This window comes from Cottoperca gobio, chromosome 24 (assembly GCF_900634415.1).
Source record: "Cottoperca gobio chromosome 24, fCotGob3.1, whole genome shotgun sequence".
Taxonomy (NCBI): domain Eukaryota; kingdom Metazoa; phylum Chordata; class Actinopteri; order Perciformes; family Bovichtidae; genus Cottoperca; species Cottoperca gobio.
Genome location: NC_041378.1, coordinates 19,335,718 through 19,355,792, shown reverse-complemented (window position 1 = coordinate 19,355,792; position 20,075 = coordinate 19,335,718). Strand labels below are relative to the sequence as shown.

At 40.2% G+C, this 20,075-nt stretch overlaps 1 protein-coding gene across 1 annotated transcript; it reads left to right on the top strand.

The window, feature by feature from the left end:
* The first annotated feature begins 2,646 nt into the window (after window positions 1–2,646).
* Window positions 2,647–8,267, top strand: pcare2 (photoreceptor cilium actin regulator 2). The gene is made up of 3 exons (XM_029425901.1): window positions 2,647–3,853; window positions 5,147–5,387; window positions 8,198–8,267. Exons 1-3 carry the CDS (start codon window positions 2,647–2,649, stop codon window positions 8,265–8,267), a joined length of 1,518 nt encoding a protein of 505 aa, XP_029281761.1.
* Window positions 8,268–20,075: the final 11,808 nt, after the last annotated feature.

Sequence of the window (20,075 nt, the reverse complement as noted above, 5' to 3'; positions counted from 1 at the left end):
GTACAATATTTACCTGTGAATTGTGCTAAAGTATAATGTAAAATATATAAATGTACTCAAAAAGTAAAGTTCCTTACAGACAGACAGCACATTAAGTAGACCTCCAGCAGTTTAAGCTCCTTCTGTTCGGTTAGCCAATAGCTTTCCCAGTTCCTGCAATACACCTGAGGATTACTGAGATGCTTTGAGAGAGTTAGCTTCTTTTATAATACACAGCGTTGCATGATTTGGGAGAATACTGTTGTAACCATTTTTCGCTCCCCAGATATCCTTCAAATTTGAATTTGTAGTTTTTGAATCAGGAGTTTGTTAGTCTTTTTGTCTTTGGGCCCTCTTCAGTCTACTCAGTGGTTAGATTGAAGAGGTTTACACTGTAATTTTTCAGTCTATACTATGTTCAGCTGATATTCCTTGATCCAATTCCAATAGGAATAAACTTTGAATAACCTTCTCTTTCTATTGTGAGGTTTAAAGAATTGCGTTGCTAAAGCAACAGGCCTGTTAGGTTCAGCTTTATATATATATTTATACTGTATATTTAAGCAATAGCTCACGACAGGCCGTGGTATATGGTCATTATATCACAGTTAAGGGGCGTGGTTCGGCCCGACGCGAAGCGGAGGCAGTTAACCCCCTTCACTGTGATATAATGAGCATATATCACGGTCTGAAGTGAGCTATTGCTTTTATAAAACGGTTACCAAGTGTGGCAATATGAAAGAAAAATACACACTCCAATTTAAATAGTTTTTATTATTAAATAATGATGTTCAAAGCACTTAACTGCCCATTTTGTTTGCTTCACGCTGTTCGTTTCGTTTTTTTTTCATTTGGTCTACCTGCTCTTCACGTAGCTCTGCATGTCGTCTTTCAGGGGCTTTTTTCTCTGGAGATAGGCACTGATCAATCCACTCCTCCAGAGTAAAGCTTTGTAAGTTTGTTTCTTAACGGACGTAATTTAACAGCTGTAACGGTTGTAGCTTTTTCTCAGACGCGGAGGGATACTGACTTGTTGTGAAAAGTAACTACAATTCCACCCGTGATATACGCTCATTATACCACGGCTAAGAACCAATCAGATTGCTTGATTTGACATGTCCGTTTTATAAAGGCTTATATATAGGCATATATGTTGGCAATATTGTGCACAATAAAACAGGTTCCTTTTTAAATCTGCACACATTTTAATGATAAGCTTCCAATTTCTTTGACCAATGACTTGTTATTTCTTCTATTCATATTAAACTGTTGCTCAAAGATGTCATTCTCTTTCTGCCCTAATTGTCAGTCTGGTTGAAAAATTGTACAGCGTTTTGTTCTCTATGTGAAAAATATTACTTTTATTGCAAGGCCTTCATACAAAAATCAATTAGTTCTTAACGAGTACTTTCCCCAACCCAAAAGCACAAAAGACAATACATAAAAAAGGGTAGTCAGGATATTCCAAACTTTTGAACTTTAGTGTTCAAACCACCTATTTTTAGATTAGAAATCAAATATAAATACATGACAAGCCTACCAATATCTCTCACGCAAACCAATTCAGTTTATTTTTTGCACTGGATTAATGCCAGGTGAGAATTTCTTTTGGTTTATGATGACATTGAGGTTCGCCATTGTTTAAAATGGACATTTTAGCTGACGTAAGGGTGATCAAATATTTTTGGTCCAAGAGATTTCCTGTAAAGAGTGCCAAACTGTCACAATGACATGAAGGTGTGACAACACAACCTGATAGGTGTCTAGTGTGACTTGATAGCTCTCTTAATGTAGTTCCTGTCTTCATTTTCTCAGAAAGCTTGAAACTCTTCTCTCTTTGCACATTTACGGTAAAGGCTACAAGTGAGTTTCTGTGTGTGTGTGTGTGTGTGTGTGTGTGTGTGTGTGTGTGTGTGTGTGTGTGTGTGTGTGTGTGTGTGTGTGTGTGTGTGTCTGTCTGTGTGTGTGTGTGTGTGTGTGTGTGTGTGTGTGTGTGTGCGTGTGTGCGTGTGTGTGTACAACATCAAAAAGTTGTACTATATTTCTATATTTACAATGCGGTAAAATATTATATAGGATACAACAAGGTAAGTTGGATATTTCTGGTAATCAGTCTGCAAAAAACAGCGTTGTTTATCTCTCAAGTGAACCCAACAGTTGCATGGAAATTACCTACAGCACAGTGGATGAGGCTAAAAACATCACCTGACAAAGTTGGCTCTGATTAACCTGATGAGCTTAAAGACTTACATGCCTGTGTGTGTTTGTGTGCGTGAACGTGTGTGTTGATGGACTTAACATGACCATCTGTGCATGCTGTAGAAGAGAGAAGGTAGAAACCTCCCAATCCGTCTTATCCTCTCAGCTCCTTACCATCCCAAGCCTTGGTAGGTTCACTCAACAGGTTGCAGCTGTCTTTCCTGCACTCTTTCAACGCAAAATTCTGAGGAGAAAGCATAAAATAACGGAATAAATATAGGCAAACTAGTATGAGAAGGCTTGACTGCCAGCAAATGGACATTGTTGGAGGATTCTAGAAGACCTTGACTAACGAAATACACACATCCTTACCCATGGATTTACTCTTGGGCTTTCACTTTTTCTCCTGACTCATTTTTCTTCAGAGAAAGAGATTAAGGTTTTCTTGAACCACGTTTGTATGCAAAAATGGGTTGCTCTCCATCCAAAGGAAAGTTATTTTCAAAGCCAGAAGGCCCTGGACCTCAAAAGAATCTTCTGGCTGAAGCACCACAAGACGGTGTTGACTCTAGACCTGAAGAACAGAAGGATCAATGTTTCAAGACCGACGAGAAAGAAAATGAACTTCCTCTACCCATTGAAGAACATCATACAAAAGAGATTGCTTGGTCTCAGTTTGCCTCTGACACAACGGTTGCCCAAAACACAGAGGACATAAATGAACAAGAGGTGAATGTGATTCCCCAAGAAATAGTCAAAGAGGTTTTACAAACGGATAAGATTAAAAAGACGGAGAAAAGAAGGAAAAATAAAGGCAAGAGAAGGTCTACCGAAAAGCAGAAAAAATCCTCTATTGTCCAGACAAAGTTGGACTTCCCGCCATGCATGGTGAGGGCTCACCAGGAAGCCTATGCCTTTCTAAATCCAAACATCTCCAAATATGAGACCCTGTTGAGCCTGCTGGACCAGGCCGCAGAGACACAACTGTCCATACAGCCCACAATGTTTGCTTTCGTGTTGCGCTTCGAGGAGATCAACCAGGCTCTAGAGGAGATGGCTGAAGAGGGGGAGTTCATGTTGAAGGAGCATGGGGATTACATGGTCTTGAATTCTGGAATGATGGGCCCAGTTTTTATGCCACCAAAATGTATGACTGATCCAGCCAACCCCCCAAATCCACCTCCAGATCTATTACAGCAACTGCTCCAGCATTCAACAGAGAAAATTAGGTTTGTGGGGGGCTCGGTCAAAGCACTGGGTGACAGTACCCTTGAGGAGGCAGTGGAGTATTTTTCTTCCCTCTCTAAATTACTTACTGAGAAGCTGCAGGCTAAGCAGGCAGCAGAGCAAAGGTTGGCTCAAGTGCTGGCACGGGTGGAAGAGGCTGCCATGAGGAAGTCTAACCCCGACGATTTGGCTCTGCACAGTGAGGACAGCGGTATTGGGGGAGAAAATGAGAGTCTAACAGGGTCGGAAAGGCATCGCCGCCACCGTGGGAGTTCTGGATCTGGAAGTTGTGGATCTGGAATCAACATTCGTGGTGCATTTGATACTCTGCCCACTAATTTACCCAACCTGGTAGGATATAATGAAGATGACGAAGACGAGGAAGAGGACGAGGACGAGGAGGAGGACGAGGATGACGATGACGATGAAGAGTATGAGGATGATGAAGGTGAAAGGCCTGAGAGGAAGAGGTCGAACTCTTCCCCACCAGATCCCAGTCAACCTTTTCTTTCCATGTGTAGTAATTACATACAGGATTGGCAGCCTACAGTAAAACGGCCCCTGACTGCTGTCACTGCAACCAAACCTGAACACTCTTCATCAACCAGGTGTGTAAACATTATGATGGAGCTACAAAAGAGCCAGAAGAACTTGGATCAACAAATGAAAAAGAAGGAGCTAGCAGGTTCTCATTATACCCTGTATAGAGCTGGACTAAGACGGCATTCAATAAGTGGATCATTAGGTGCACAAAAAGGCCCTTTCAGAACAAATCAATCACCTGGTTTCATACCAATGTTAGCACCCCAACCACCCAAGCATCGCTCTGTCAGAAGGCTCATAAATACCTTTAGCCAAGGGGTTGATGGTAGACCAGGGCAGAGCCTTGCTAATATCCCACCTCATATCAGGAGGCACAGGAAAAGTCGGATCCTTCAATTATCTGACACAGTAAATAGAAATGAGGGGGGGTTAGTCACCAATGGCAACAATAACAGCTATAACAATAATAGCAATAACAGCTGGCCTGAAGGCAGAGATGACCTAGATGCTGACAACCTGCCACCTCCGCCCCCAGAGGTTCTGATGGACAATTCCTTTCAGAGAAATGACGGCATACCAGGAAATAAGGAAGGGTCACAGGAATATTCGGCTCTAAGTCTCCCAATAATAAACCAAAAGACTGGAGTCTCCCAGCGCCTCAAGGCATCCATGCAGAATGTGGAAGTGCTGCCAAACCGAGCCAGCATGAGGCCAAGATCGATCAGTATCTTGCCTGCCCGTCCTGTAAGGCAAGATGCTGTTATGGAGGCACAAGATACACAGCAGCAACCAGAAACTGATCTGGATCCAGAAATGGAGAATGTTAACTGTCTCTATCAACAGGCATGTAAGATGATTCACCTGCACAATGCAGGAGAAACTTCTGACAAGAGAGATAAAGCAAAATTAAGCGGCAGAGGACCTTCACCCCTTCAAGCCAGAATGGGGCAGAGATGCGGAGGTAATGAATTTTATGAATGTGAGATGTCCACTTACAGCCAGCCTGTGACAGCCCCACCTGTCTCTAGAGTCCGCCTACCACCATCTTGTCCTTCTGTGTGCCACAGATTTCCAAGCCCTCCTGCATTCAGAACTCAGTCCACATCTCGTCCGAGTTCTCCAAAAACAGTGACACGTGCCACAGATAATAGCACTGAAGAGATCATTCCGTCTGTGTCTTTTCGTGATGCCCGCTCAGTCTTCTGTCGAAAGGACTCACAAAACTCTCAGCCCTGCTTCCCCTCTGGAGGTTCTGTACTTCCCAAACTATGGGGAGAGGCCTCCCGAGGTCGGCTTCCCACGAGAGGGATAGACAACTCTACCCGTCGCACCCAATCAGAACAGAGGCCAAGTTTGACTTCCCATTCAGAGTTTTCCAAAGGTGGATGTTCAGCTTCTACCCAGGCCAAGGGGAGTGAGACTGTTACCACAGAATATACGTAAGTAATATCACAAAGTTGTGGGTCCAAATAAAACTTGCTCGTCTTTGTAGTTGCTTTATTGCTGAGAGAAATCTTGACCGGCTGGTTACTTATAGAATAGAATAATAGTAATACTTGGGGAAAGTGTGCCGCAGTGTCCATAGTTAGAAATGATGTGCTTTAAAACATGACTATGCCATAGGCTTCCATAAAGCTAAAGGTCTGTTGCTATATAAAACATTGACATATTTTGAAGCAGAGGAAGGGTTAGATCCTTGTGATTAGGGTATAATAATAAGTAAATGATATTAGCACATCTGACAATCTGCATTCCCAGCAAACACAAAATAAATAAGCCACACAAACTGGTTTATCTACTTGTATGTGTAGATGGCCTACTTAATTTGTGAAATAGTGCTCATGTTTTTGATTACCTATAATACCAATTGTCTTTCCTAATGAAGTTTTTATCAAGTTGTAAAACAAGGCGTATTGTCATTGTAATTGAATCATAAATCATTTGATGTTGGCTGCAAATTTGAAATATCATTGGTTCAAGCCTAAATCATACCCTCAACTTATGTTGTGAGAAAATCTATATAAACTATATAAATTACTAAGAGCATAAGACAAAATGTGCATGCCTATTGTAACAATAATCTGTTGATTCTTATTAGGATGAAAAGGCCTTTGTTGTAGCATTTCTGCCCTTTCACATTCTCTGAAACTGAAAGCATTCAACAGTTTCTCGAGGCAAAATGACAAACTGGATCTACTGAACAACATTACATTACATTTAGCTAACACTTTTGTCCAAAGCGACTTACGGTGAAATAATTTTACGTGCAAAACAATAGCTTCAAATAAGCCAAACCAATGTCAGTGCAACATACAGAAACAATAGAATAAAAACTCCATCATAAGCTAAAAATAAGCCAACCAGTGCCACATAGAGAAATAAGAATTTTCTTTGATTTATTTATTTTTGTTATTGGCCAAGGTGCTGTAAAAACAGATGGGTTTTCAGTCTGCGACAGAAGGTGTGGAGACTGTGTGCTGACCTGATATCAATGGGGAGCTTGCTCCACCATTTTGGAGCCAGGAAAGCAAACAAGCGTTTTTTATTTGAGGGGTAACTGAGTATCTGGGGCGAGCTGGGGTGTATGCTTTGTGTAAGGCTTGGATGTAGGAAAGGCCTGATCCATTCACAGCACAGTAAGCCAGCACCAGTGTCTTGAAGCAGATTTGGGCAGCCACTGGTAACCAGTGAACGGAGCAGAGGACTGTTGTAGTTGGTCATCCAGTGTCACACCCAGATTCCTTGCAGTCTGAGTCTGAGTGGAAAGGAAAGAAAAGTACATTTGATCTTTTCGAGGTTAAGTTTCAAGTTGTGTGCGGACATCCACTGAGAGATTTCGGCCAAACAAGGAGAGATTTGTGCCACCTGGAATTCGGACCTGGGAGTGAATGACAGAGCCAAGTAAATTGGACAGAGAAAAAAGGAGGGGACCCAGTGGTGAGTTGACAGGTGTCCGACAGAGACCCTCTTCAAGTTACCCTGTAGGTCCTTTAGGTAGGATTTGAGCAGGGCGAGAGCAGAGCTTGAGACTCCCAGTTCTTGAAGGGTGCATAGGAGGATCTGGTGGTTCATTGTGTCAATCACAGCAGAAAGGTCCAGAAGGATGACAATAGAGGAGAGGGAGCCTGCTCTAGCAGTGTGAAGTTTCTTAGTGACAGCGAGGAGTGCAGTCTCAGTTGAGTGACCTGCCTTGAAACCAGATTGGTGCGGCTCAAGAAGGTTGTTCTGGGGAAGGTAAGACGAGTGTTTATTAAAGACCGTAGGCTCAAGAATTTTGGAAAGAAATGGAAGAAGAGAGACAGGTCTGTAGTTGTTCACTTCACTTCTACATGTAAGAAGACAATGAGAACAAGACAATTGCCTGTCAAATTTCATTTGGTCATATATAACAAGCTTTTTAAAATGCTTTATTCTGTGAAAGGTGGCTTTAAACGTACGAGTAGATACCTAGAATAAAAAAAGGGATGAGACCTATATATAAGCTACTCTGCAGTTGACAGGAGAATGGAGTAGAGTAGGGATTGTAGGTGGAAACAGATAATGTACATCCACACAAAAACAAACTAACAAAAAAATGTGATACAGAACAAGGGGCATGAGGAAAGAAGCAGCACACCCATTCCAAACATTGGGCTGCAGATAAGGGGTAAACACAAAAAATATTTGTACTGTTCAAAACTGGAAACTGCCCCATACCCTAGACCCCCGGGACTCCAAAGTCCCATGTTATTAATAGCAATTTACAACACTCACGTGCAATATGAACTGAAGCATTGTAATGTAAACTGGTACTTTCGTGAAACTGAAACAAAAACTTGTGAGAGACAATTAAAAGAGAATTGTCAAAAACTTGACTTTCAGTCCCTAATATGGGTCAAGCTTCAAAAAATGTATCCTACACTTCATTAGACACTCCGTCGCCCAGCCCTGCATAGTGGAGATAGGTCAGGAGTCTGTAGCCTTTTATTATTATTTATTTAGTTTATAACAGTTTTAAAATGGATTATTTATATCCCTGTGAGGCTATACTTTTATATCGATTACCAGTAGATATTTAGTTACTCTGCTTTTATTACAAAGTGTTTCTAATTCAAACCTACAGTCACAGTGCCCAGTTATATGTTACCAGCTCACCTCCTCTCTGTAGAGAAACCACATGGTCTAATCCAGATTGGATTAGCCCTCTGACCCCACATAATCAACTCATGAGCTAAAACTCCTTTACCCCTCCTTTCTTGCTCTCCTATAGGCCGGGCAGCCCACTGAGAAGAGGTGAGGACACCCAGTTGGATCCAAGTGCCGCTGTGACGACAGCCTAAAGCCCAGCTGTGATTGGTCAGGGTTGCAATAGTAAAAAAGAAGGTGGGATATGAATGGAGGAAGGAATTATGGATTAGCAGGATTCTGAGGTTAAAACACTTTCTCTTTCCTTTCCTTTTTTTCTAAGTGGATGTTCGATGCATTTATAATGTTAATTCAAGCAGTTGTTAAGGTACTGCATATTTCTCTCTGATTGATTTCTGAAAACATTGTGAGAAATGTCATATCTATTTTTAGAAGGGTATACTTAATCTTAATGTATATGTTGAAATATATAATCTACTTTTATTTGATTGAAGTTAAAGATACATGTACAAATATTGTTATACCAGCCATTGGCACCTCCAAATGTCCTCTCAGCTCTCTGTTTAACATCAAAGTTGGGAGAACAGTTTCAGATGTGGGTCTGCTTTAAATTGCTATACCAAAATCAAAGAGTATGCATTTGATTAACATAATAATCAGATCTACTTGTGTGTTTTTGTATGTATTCTGTTTTGTGTTTGGACGGTTTGTACTAGCTTCCCATGTGTTTTACCCATGTTTTCTACCTCAACTGTGTTCCAATAAATGAAAAGGATCTGCCCAAAAGTCTTATCAAGTCTTTTCTCAAAAATGCTGTTATGGAAATGTTATTACATACCTGTCAACATTCGAATTTCAAAATAAGGGAATTTTTGGGGGGACTCCATATTTTAACAGCTCTCTGCCACCCAGCCCCCACCCATATAATGTAAATGTACCACATAAAGGACGGGTATATACATTCAGGAAATACATGTTTATTTTAATGTATGTATTACTTGTACAGACATGTTTATAACATGTATGTATTTTATTTATTAGTTATTATCATCAATTTATTTGATGAGTTGTGTGGCTTTTGTTTTCCCCGACGAATAATTCCTTGCGATGGCAGAGTCGGGAAACATGTCCGCTACACTGCGACTGAAATCATCACAGAAGCTGAAGGCTACATTATGTTTGGCGCAAAGCATCGACATCTTTCCCTCAGCTTTGGTCACTTGGTTTGCCTCCGAAACAATTCTTATCACACATGAAGTCGTTGACAGTGCATGTGGATGCTTTTTCATGCTGGCGAACACCGCTTTTTCCGCCATGTGCAAAGCTAAAATCTAAATGTCACACTTTACAAAAAGCATTAGTTTTCCCGACTCTGCTTTTAATAAATAAGGGAAGGTCTCCTCCCATTTGTTCAGGTACTTACATAAAGTTTAAACTTTTTTAGCAGGTACAACTGCGTCTCCATCTATCTCCCGTTCACTGTGACTCTCATCCATATGCTTTCGTCTTCTTCTGTGTTATTTTTCCCGTTTTCTTCTTCTTCTGTGTGTTTACTGGCAGATAACATTTTCCAGCTCATGTTAAACATAATACTGCCACCTGCTCTATCGGAGGCCACTGTACACTTTTTTTAATTAGGCCTTTTTTTTTAAAGGTTAAAAATACGGGATAATTACGGGAAAATATTTAAACGGGAGGAAAACGGGATAGAAGGAAAAATACGGGTTCAGTAATCCAGCATTTAATAATGAACTTCCAAAAAGATGGGAACCTTGCACAAGACACATTTTATTAAAATAATGTTCAAAATTGAAGCAGAGGGGTCCGGGATATCCTGACTTTAGTTCCCGGGTCAAGATCCAAAAACATTGGATCCTACTTTAATTTTGTAATGCGATTGGATTGTGTTATTTGTTGCACATTGCTTACGGAGTAAATGCCAACATTTTAGTAAATTAGGCTTATAAATGGATGGAGTGCTTCCTTAAAGATAACCTGTGGAGTGTACTTGTAAATAAACACATGCCATATATGTTCTAGTAGAGCTGGAGACATATACGACTTAAAATAACAACCCTCACACTAGAACACAGGTTTGTTCTATATATATTATAACCACTACGCATCCCAGACATCACCCTGTTCTCCAGTCACCATTAACCCAAATCACTTCCACAGTCTCCATCATGATGACTACATTACTTCTTGAATATTCCCTCCTTTATAGTACTGGAAGTGTCTCACTTATGGTTACAAAAGATTCAGTGGGATGTTTAAGTTTAATTAGGTGGGAAATTAATGTGAATTATATGACACTACAGCATATAGGAGCTAATGATCAACACATAGGAGCTGGGATTCAACACGCGGAATTGAATTGAATATTGTTATGGATCTTTGTGTAGAAATGCTGCCATCTATTGTCTTGCATTTCCAAGAGGACCATCTATTTAAATTCCTTGGTTGTGAGCTTTCATAATTTGACTAACTTCTGATCTGATCTTCTTATTTGATCCTTTCTTTTTCTTTTCTTTTCCTTTCCCCTTTTCTTTTGTCTGCCTTCATACATGATACATTTTCCATTTTAGAATTGCCTCTAACTTCTTCTTTGCAAAACTTGTATTTCTTTTATACAAATTCTTTATAAGAGTTTTGCATTTTCAAGATGACCTATAATAAGTGTCCTGAATGTGCTTCAGGGGGTCCTTAACAAAATGAAGAATTATTAAAATGTCCAACCACAAGGAATTATCATTGCCATTTTATATGGCATAAAAAAATGACCTTTTCTTTCCTTTTCATGAAGTCAATATTCAATGTTATCTTCCCACAATTAGAAATGTAGACCCCACTTTTATCAGGTTTTTGGCTCTCACATGTATCTGTGCAAGTCTGTGGAATGTTTGAGCACTCGTGAACTAAGTTATTGCTTTTGTTTACAACACTGAAGCTTTACTTTATCCTAAATGTCCTTGTGGACCTGCTCACAAAACCTCAGCTGCTAAAACAAACACTCTCTAATCCATAGGATACGATGAAATGGTGGTGAGGAATAATGGATTACAATCATTTGCATTCTTACATGTCATTCCTCTTACTCCTTTGTGCAAATTGCAAAATTTCTATTCAGTACACCTGATGTATCTTGTACAGTATTACCCCATCCATCTTTGGATGTTGACCATACTGCCTTACTCCAGCTTCCACTCCAGGGGAACTGAGTGTTTTCCTCTCCTCTGATCTGTTTTGCATATTGTTAAAGGAGAGGGACAGGTTATTACATCACATAAATCAAATTTAATGTGGTAGTTCATTGTCTATACGATGTGCGCGCCACCGGGAGGCTGAGCTGCTGGCTGGGATTTCCTTATCAAGTTGACACTCATTGGCTCATGAAGGTTGTAAAAAACCCATGTAAGCTCCGATGATTGGTTCAAATGAAATGTTAATCTAACGCTAAGAGTCCATGCTACAAACAGGAAGTGTCTGAACCGCGACGAGCGCACAAGGTATTAAGTTATGACTGTTTATGATCGCACAATGTTAAAAATCGATCAGCTGATTTCACAGATTGCAACACCTGTTCATGGGCTTTTATCGATGTGACGATGTTCACAGTGGATATCTACCGGAAACGAACGTGTGGACATCTGGCAATGGCTTAGTAGCGGTTTTTTTAAATATATTGCTGAAAAGAGGATATTTATGAGGCTTTATAGGTAAGTGGGCTCATAGTTATGATTTTGATTTTGAGTGTGCTTGCTAGTTTGAGGAGCTGATTGTACCTGCTGTTGTGATTTTCATCTCAATATCTAAATAGACGAGATTCTAATCAAATCAAATGTATTTATATAGCCCAATATCACATATTATACATTTGTGTCAGTGTGCTTTACAGACTGTACAGGTTACGACATCCTCTGTCCTTAGACCCTCGCATCGCACAAGGAAGAACTTCCTAAAAGAAACCCCATAATTAAAGGGGGAAAAATGGAAAAAACCTCAGGGAGAGCAACCGAGGAGGGATCCCTCTCCCAGGACGGACAGACGTGCAATAGATGTCGTGTGTACAGGATAAACAACATAGTACAAATACAACATTTGACAGAACTTATGTTGTGTTGAAAAAGTGAAAGTATGGATGAATTCAGGAAAATGTCAAAAAGGCTTCCCAGTTTCCAGCAGGACCAGGGCAGCAGGCGCAGCCACGATTCTTGATCCTGACGTAAACTTTATCAGTGGCAACCTGTCACATGAGAGACACAGAAACTCCGGGGATGATGAGTTAGTAACAATCCTTTGGTCTATTACTAAGTCCGTTGAAATTGTTGGTCTGTAGATGATTATAAATAATATACTTGTACTATAGCAGGGGTCACTAACTGGCGGACCGTGGTCCGAGTCCGGACCCAGACACTGACCTATCCGGACCCGGACCTATAATCAGTAAATTATTGAGGGATTTTCAATTTTGACGGGGCATTTCTATTTTAACCGGCGCAGCTTTTCTCGTATTTACGGCACTGGTTTAGCGGTTCAGGTAACTCACAGACCAATTGCATTTGAGTTAAGCCATCCCACGTGATGCTACACAGCCAATCAAATCTGAGCATTCCAGGCGGCAAACATTGTGACTCTGAATAGACGGAATCGGAGTTTCGGGCTTCCGGTGGAATCGCAATGCATGCTGGTGTGACAAGCCTAGAAAAGTGAGCACCAACTCTACAAGGGCCGCCATATTGGATTTCTTCTCTACATTGTACTTAGCTTATTCTTCAAGCGTGTTTACATTGTATTTAGCTAGTTTTTAGTATGTAATCATCGCTCTTCTAGTTATGGGATTTGGACACCGACATTGTGTGATGAAAGGATGTTCAAACAGTGGGAAAAAGGTTAAATAAATGGGCAGAATCTCATTGTGAGCTTCACGATTGCAAAAATTGCGACTGCAAGCCCCCGTTCGAACTATTTCCATTTCCAACAGCACTAAAGAACAAAAACAGAAGGTTAGCATGGACCAAAGCTGTAAAGAGACAGGATTACAATGGGAAGTCTTGGGAGCCCAAGAAATGTTCACGGATTTGCAGTGAACATTTCATGCAAGGAAAACCAACAAATGAATTCCCTGATCCTGAACTCGACCTGGGGTATGTAGTCTATCTACTTGATTTATATATTGACAAATGTACTTTCTATATATTGAGTTTTATAATAATTAACAAACACAAGTTAGGTATATATTTATAATAGCTTACCCTGCAACACAACTGCAATAAGCACTTATGATATCGCCAGTTTTCTTGACTGCGCAGATCCATGCCGAACGTGGCGTATGGGAGATTTTCATTGAATGAGTACATTTTGCTTTCACAAAGCTATACTCAGAATCTGCGAGAGGATTGAAAGATATTTGTTTCAACCAGCCAGAGTCAAACAGTCTAAATGCTTTGCCTTCTTTGTATTCGTTCAAAGTTTGTTTATGAAACTCGACATCGTTCCCTGGGTGGTCAGACATTAAAAATAATGTTATATCACTGAGGTATATCGGCGGCCAAGAAGTCATGCTGTTGTTTTCATTGACCCAGCCATCCTGCAATGTCAAGGGATCATGCACTGAAACGCCACTCGGTATAACCAAAAGCTTAGTCTTTTCTTTTTCTGTGATTGAAAGTCTTTCGTTAGCTGTTGGTTGCTCCTCAATGCCCATCTCTGATGCAGCAAACACCCTGGCAATAAGCTCCAGTTTTGTTCCTGAAACCTTTAAATTCCGCTTGCGGCAAAATACTTTCATATGGCGGCCCTTGTAGAGTTGGTGCTCACTTTTCTAGGCTTGCCACACCAGCATGCATTGCGATTTCACCGGAAGCCCGAAACTCCGATTCCGTCTATACAGACAGATGAGAGGCGAGAGGCGAGTGACAGATGGAAAGACGAGTTAGCGATACAGGGAGAGAAGACGGAGAAAGGGAGAGAAACACAGACGAGTGAACGGCAGACAGGGAGAGAACAATAACTACTCATGGCGCTCTCCAAGAAGAGAAAAGTCAACAGAGCTTTCAACCCAGAATGGACTCATTCATGTTCATCCTTCCCACTGGAGCACAACACCAGTGTCTCATATGCTCAGAGACCGTGGTGCTCATTAAAAGTGGTGATGTGAAACGCCACTATGAGACAAAGCACAACGTTTTTGACCAAACATACCCACTCCAGTCTGAACTGAGGGCACAGAAAATAAGCACTCAGAGCCCAATATGGATTTGATTTGTGACAAAATAAAGCCTGTCAGCATCATCAGCCACAGAGAACAGTTTAGGATTAAACTGTTCAATTAAGATGTGTTGAGACTGATTTATTCTAACATTGGTTGAGAGTTAAATCAAGATGTAAAACAGTTAAAGAAAAAGGGAAACTCAAGCTGCTGCTACACTTTATTTTATTGTTCTAAAATTAAGCACTTTATTAAAAAAGCCAAAAGTGATTTTTACTTATCCCAGACCATAGACAGTTTAAATGATCCTAGGAGATTTTGGAAAACCATCAATTCTCTCTCTGCCAGCTCTTGCTCCTTAGAGCTGCCTCCTAACATTGTTGTTGACTGTGTCAAATAAGTCCAAGATGCTTTTTTTATGATGTTTGTCACGGTGGGGAAAAGGTGAGGACTCAAATGCAAGACGAGGAGATTAACAAAAAGAGGGCTTTATTCCAAAAAGCTTACAAAATAACAAATGCAAAAGGTAAAAAGTAAACTGAAAAGACAAACCAGGATGACACGGGGAGCACGGGGAGACATCTGCAAGTGTGACACTTAGATGACGATCTGACAAGGAACACTGGGAAAGACAGGGATATATACACACAGACACTAAACGAGGGGAACGTGACACAGCTGGGGAGAGAAGCTAAAACACAAGGGCAAGGTGAATGGACACAGGAGGAACAAATCAACAGTCACAGAGGGAAAACACAGACAGGAAGTACAACTAGACATGACATAAGGGGGAGTGAACACTTCAAAATAAAACAGGATATACAAAAATCCCGATCATGACAGTTTTATTTTGACTGTTGCCTCTGTGTTTAGTGTCCTGTAAGTATGTAACTTATATGGTGCTGTTGCCATTTGATCAGGTCTCTCTTGAAAATGTCTCAATGAGATGTCTTTACCTGTATAAATAAAAGCTAAAAAAAAAATATATATATATATATATATCTGATCTGGCAGCGGAAGAGCAGCTCAGCAGTTAAGATTTTTTTGGTTGACAAGAAGGTAGCCGTTCAAGGACAAGCGTGTGATAGATCACAGTGTTTCCCCTACCATCGCAGCGCCCTGCCAACGGAGCCCAGCGCCCTGCCTGAAATTCAAGGTGTTTTTTTTTCATTTTTCTCGAAAAAAATGTTTTATTCACAACTCACTTTTCACGTTCACAGGTGCTCTTTTATTAAATAAACTAAACGCTTATGTTATTGATCTAATGTATGTGCACGTTTCAGTTTGTACTGTCTACTTTGCGCTTTCACATTCTCTCCTTCGTCTCCGTTTTGCAAAGGGCGGGGCTTCGCAGCTGACACACACACGTGCGCAGACACCTACAGAGCAGAAGAAAGGAGAGGGGAGAACTAAATGGAAACCGCGCCACGCTCGCGCACGCAATCCTGAATGACCCTTTGGTCACCTACGTTTTGCTGTTAGGAGACAGTATAAAGTTGTTGACAGTCAGTATTCATGTGGAACAGAATGAGCTGCTGCTTTTGAAGGCAGTACAACATATCTTTCTGCAACAGGATATATCTATTATTTCAACAATGAGTCAGAGAGCGAAATTCATATCAATCAGGTCAACTCTGTTATAATGCTGAGCTCTGTTTGTGCTGGCAGTAGTTTTCATTTCAATGCAGTTCAGGTTGACAATTGACTTAATCATTATCAGTATGCTCACTGCTTTCTGCTGGCACACAGGTGCATTTTGTTTTCCAATTTACACATTCAGACATAACAATGATGTATTTATGACTAAGACAGAAACAAATAGTCCTCTACTTAAAAGAGAAGACTCATCTGCTTCATTGATCAAAACCCATGTCGGCAGGCACACATGCACACAGAGTCAGAGGCTACTGGACTGGATGAGCACATCAGTGATAAACGTTCACACTTTTGGGCTTCAGTAACTTGCCCAACTTCGACATGTTGACCGCAGCGGCCGGGGATCGAACCACCGGCATTGTTTGCCAATGTCACTGATTGTGTTATTATTTTTGCAGCCTACATAGAGTTGTATAAAATGTCAATCAAAGGCACATTTTAACCTTCATTTTAAATTATTTACCTCGCTTTTTATTATCCTTTAATTTGATCCTGAATTGCAGTGTCTGTTTCAATATGAGCGCGATAGATGAATAATTGATAATCATTCTGAGGTTTAATAATGATGACTGAGATATTACCTTGCCTATAGGTTACAGGTACAGTACATGTGATGAATTAGCGGTATGGCTGCTATAAATATTCACAGCAGTGCATAACAGCTTCTCCGGTGCTGTTGGACAACCTCGTTGGTTCAAAAGAAAATGAAACTGCATTTTCTTTTCACATTTTCACATTGACCAATGAGTAATGAGTAAACTCATGCAATACCAGTCAGCTTCAGCTGCTATCAGTAACAGAATCTGCACATATCCTAATGTATAGGTTGATGCAAAATAATGAGTGGACGTTGTCAAAGCATGATCCAATCTAAATGAGCAGCTTAGGTTCAGCGCCTTTTTGATTTGATTTTGATCAGAGATACAGGGATACACTTCAGATGATGACTGTTAAACACAATGCTGCAATATCTTCAACATACATGTTAAAATGTTAACAATGTTAATGTTATGTTAATATCTAAGCAGTAGTTATTACTTCAGGAGAATGAATCATTCGTGTGCAGATGAGTTAAATGTCACTTGGCGGAATCGTAGTTTGTTTAGTCGAGAAGGAGCTGACATGGGCTGGTGTTTTACTTCCAGCTGGACCAACACATTAGCAGCAGTCTGTGGATTGTGGGCAGTGTCAACTTGTCTCTGATGGTCACTGTGAAACAGGCTAATGAATCATCAGAGACATGTAGACACACCTCAAAGGTTGCAGAAGAGTGAGGCTGTGTTCTGTTTACTGCCATTTGTCATTTCAAGGAGGAGCAGTGGGTTGCGTTGTGGAAAGGTTTTGGTTTTCCCTGGTCAATATAACTGTAACATCATGAAAATTATGAGGACAACACCAATTTAATGTCTGATAATGAACAGAGGTATGAGTTTAGGGGCATAGAAGAGCTGTTATACATATGCTCTGTCCCTGCAAATATGGAGAGTTCAGACTTGTCAAGTAGATGTCTGGCCTTAATGAACTTTAGAAAGAATGCAAACATTTTGATACAGAGGGAAATGTCAATACAAAGACAAAATGCTATACTCAGTGAGCTGTAATCCATATTAGGAGTGAAACATTCCTGGAGAAGGGCAAGGCTCATTCAAGCAAACAGGCATTTATCAATAGGTAACTTAACTTTAAGTCCTACTATAATCTAACCAAAAAGCTCAATGGCTCCTGCAAGACATTGTTTTACATCCTGACACAATGTGCTGCAGTGAAGCTAATCCTTGTCTATCAAATTACTAAGATTTTGGGGAGATGGAAGCACATAATAAATTACTTCGAGCACAAATCTATTCCTACCCCACACATCCCTCCAGCTCCACACCAAGGTCAACGGGGAGGATGATAATGACCAGAAGTGACATGAGAGGGGTGAGCAAAGTATAACAGAACGCTGAAAAATTAACTTTAAGGCAACCAAAATGTTAAAATGAATTTTTATTAACTGAAAACACATGAAAGTTGTAACATAGAGAGCACCCAGACCAGACAACACCGTGGTAGCGGCCTGTCAATCTCAAGATAACCCCGCCCTAAAGCATACGCTGCTTTGACGACTATTTTACTCTAAATGGGACGATCCTCTACAAAACGAACATCAGGCTGTATTGAAGACTTAATTGGTTGAGACCATAAACTCATTATTAAAAAAGGTTCACTGAGGAAACAAATGAAGTGATAAGTAGGCTCATTTTATCTTAGACTTCTAGACAATAGGACTTATTTTTGCATCAAGAGTAGTTGCCCATTAATCATCAGGTGGAACCTCAGCTGACACGAAATTGTAGATGTTACATTTTTCATTTCATCGCAGTACTTTAAGGACTTTGCATCCATGTTGGCATACAAGTTCTTGGGGTAGGATCATTGAAACAAACCATCTTTAATTTTATCTTTACTTTTTAGTAGTTTTTATCAACAAATAACACCAAATGGCCTTTTGTGCTGAATACAGCAGCTTTTCTTAGAGCGCAGACACATGTTATTGAGAGGATACTCATATTTGTGTTTGATGCAAAATTATTATCATATAGTATGTACTATTCACTCTACTTGTCTGCTCTGTTGGTCTGCGGGCAGAATTACAAAACTGTAATATCAAGCACATTAATTGAGTCGGCATGATAGCTAAGAGGCTGTTCTGCAAAACATATTCAACATCAAATACACTTTCATTGGGTTAGGGTTATTGTAATCATGTATTAGATTCACTACCAAGGACTAAGCTTATAACAGGATGGCTCTTCAATTTTGACTATGCTAATTACAGGCTGAATATGATTATGTTAATTTCATCCACTTTCAAACCCTACACTCTGTGGCGGTTGGCAGGGATTCAACTGAAATACTGATAATTCAGCCCGACTTTTGCCTGCACACAGTGAGGGGCTTGACATTTTAGATGCATAATGCTGCAAACAATGCATTGAACAGCTTTGGGTGTTAATACCTTTAATAAGGTAATAAGGTCATGAGGTCATGAGGGGTCATAACAGTATTTACATACGGGATGAAGGCTGACTGGGGGCATAAAGCAAATATACGCTGCTTATACCCTCTGTTCTTACAAACTCTTATCACAATTGTGTGTGTGCATTTGTAATTTCATATTAAAAGACTGCATTTGTAGAAAAAATGTGTAACATCATTTATTTTTGCAAGGAATTCAAGGAAACAAATGCCAGATTTTGAAGGCGGCTTTGCTTTTGTCCGACCTTTGTCCTCTGCGATGCAAGGAGTTGTGTACCAAACATACACTAAACACAATGATTATAATCACAAGTTATAATGACTATATCACTCCTCTCATCTCAGCAGCTGCACAACTATGACTTCAAAGAATGCTCTTTACTGTTATGGTGTTTAAACCACAGATTTGATGTTAATAATGTCTCAATTGGTAATGATTTAACTTGAACCTCCGGAATTTCTAAAAACATCTGTAACTCCTGAAATATATCTAGACTGTTTTAATGCAATCAACCTTAACCAACTAACTTCAACAATCTCACCGTCTAAACCATCAACCTGTCTTTTAGACCCGATTCCAACTAAACTGTTTAAAGAAGTTTTACCCTGAATTAACACCTTGTTATTAAATATGATCAACCTGTCTCTATTATCTGGCTACGTACCAAAATCCTTTAAAGTAGCTGTAATAAAACCACTTATTAAAAAGCCTAGTCTTGATCCAGAGGTTTTAGCCAACCATAGGCCGATATCTAACCTTCCCTTTTCTCGCTAAGATCCTTGAGAAAGCAGTCGCAAAACAGTTATGTGATTTTTTTACATAATAATAGTTTATTTGAGGTTTTTCAATCTGGATTTAGAGTTCATCATAGCACAGAGACGGCACTGGTGAAAGTTACCAATGACCTTCTATTGGCATCAGACAAAGGACTTGTCTCTGTTCTTGTCTTGTTAGACCTCAGTGCTGCTTTCGACACTGTTGATCATGACATTCTACTACAGAGACTAGAACATTGTGTTGGCATTGTCTTGGAGTTCCGCAAGGTTCTGTACTTGGACCGATTCTATTCACCTTATGTATGCTTCCTTTGGGCAATATTATAAGGAACCACTC

Excerpts from the sequence above, each read along its gene's own strand:
- pcare2 (XM_029425901.1), top strand. The coding sequence starts at position 2,647 with ATGGGTTGCTCTCCATCCAAAGGAAAGTTATTTTCAAAGCCAGAAGGC. Across the intron at positions 3,854-5,146 it reads AGAGTATGAGGATGATGAAG|TCTTCTGTCGAAAGGACTCA; the intron begins GTGAAAGGCCTG and ends ATGCCCGCTCAG. Across the intron at positions 5,388-8,197 it reads ACTGTTACCACAGAATATAC|GCCGGGCAGCCCACTGAGAA; the intron begins GTAAGTAATATC and ends GCTCTCCTATAG.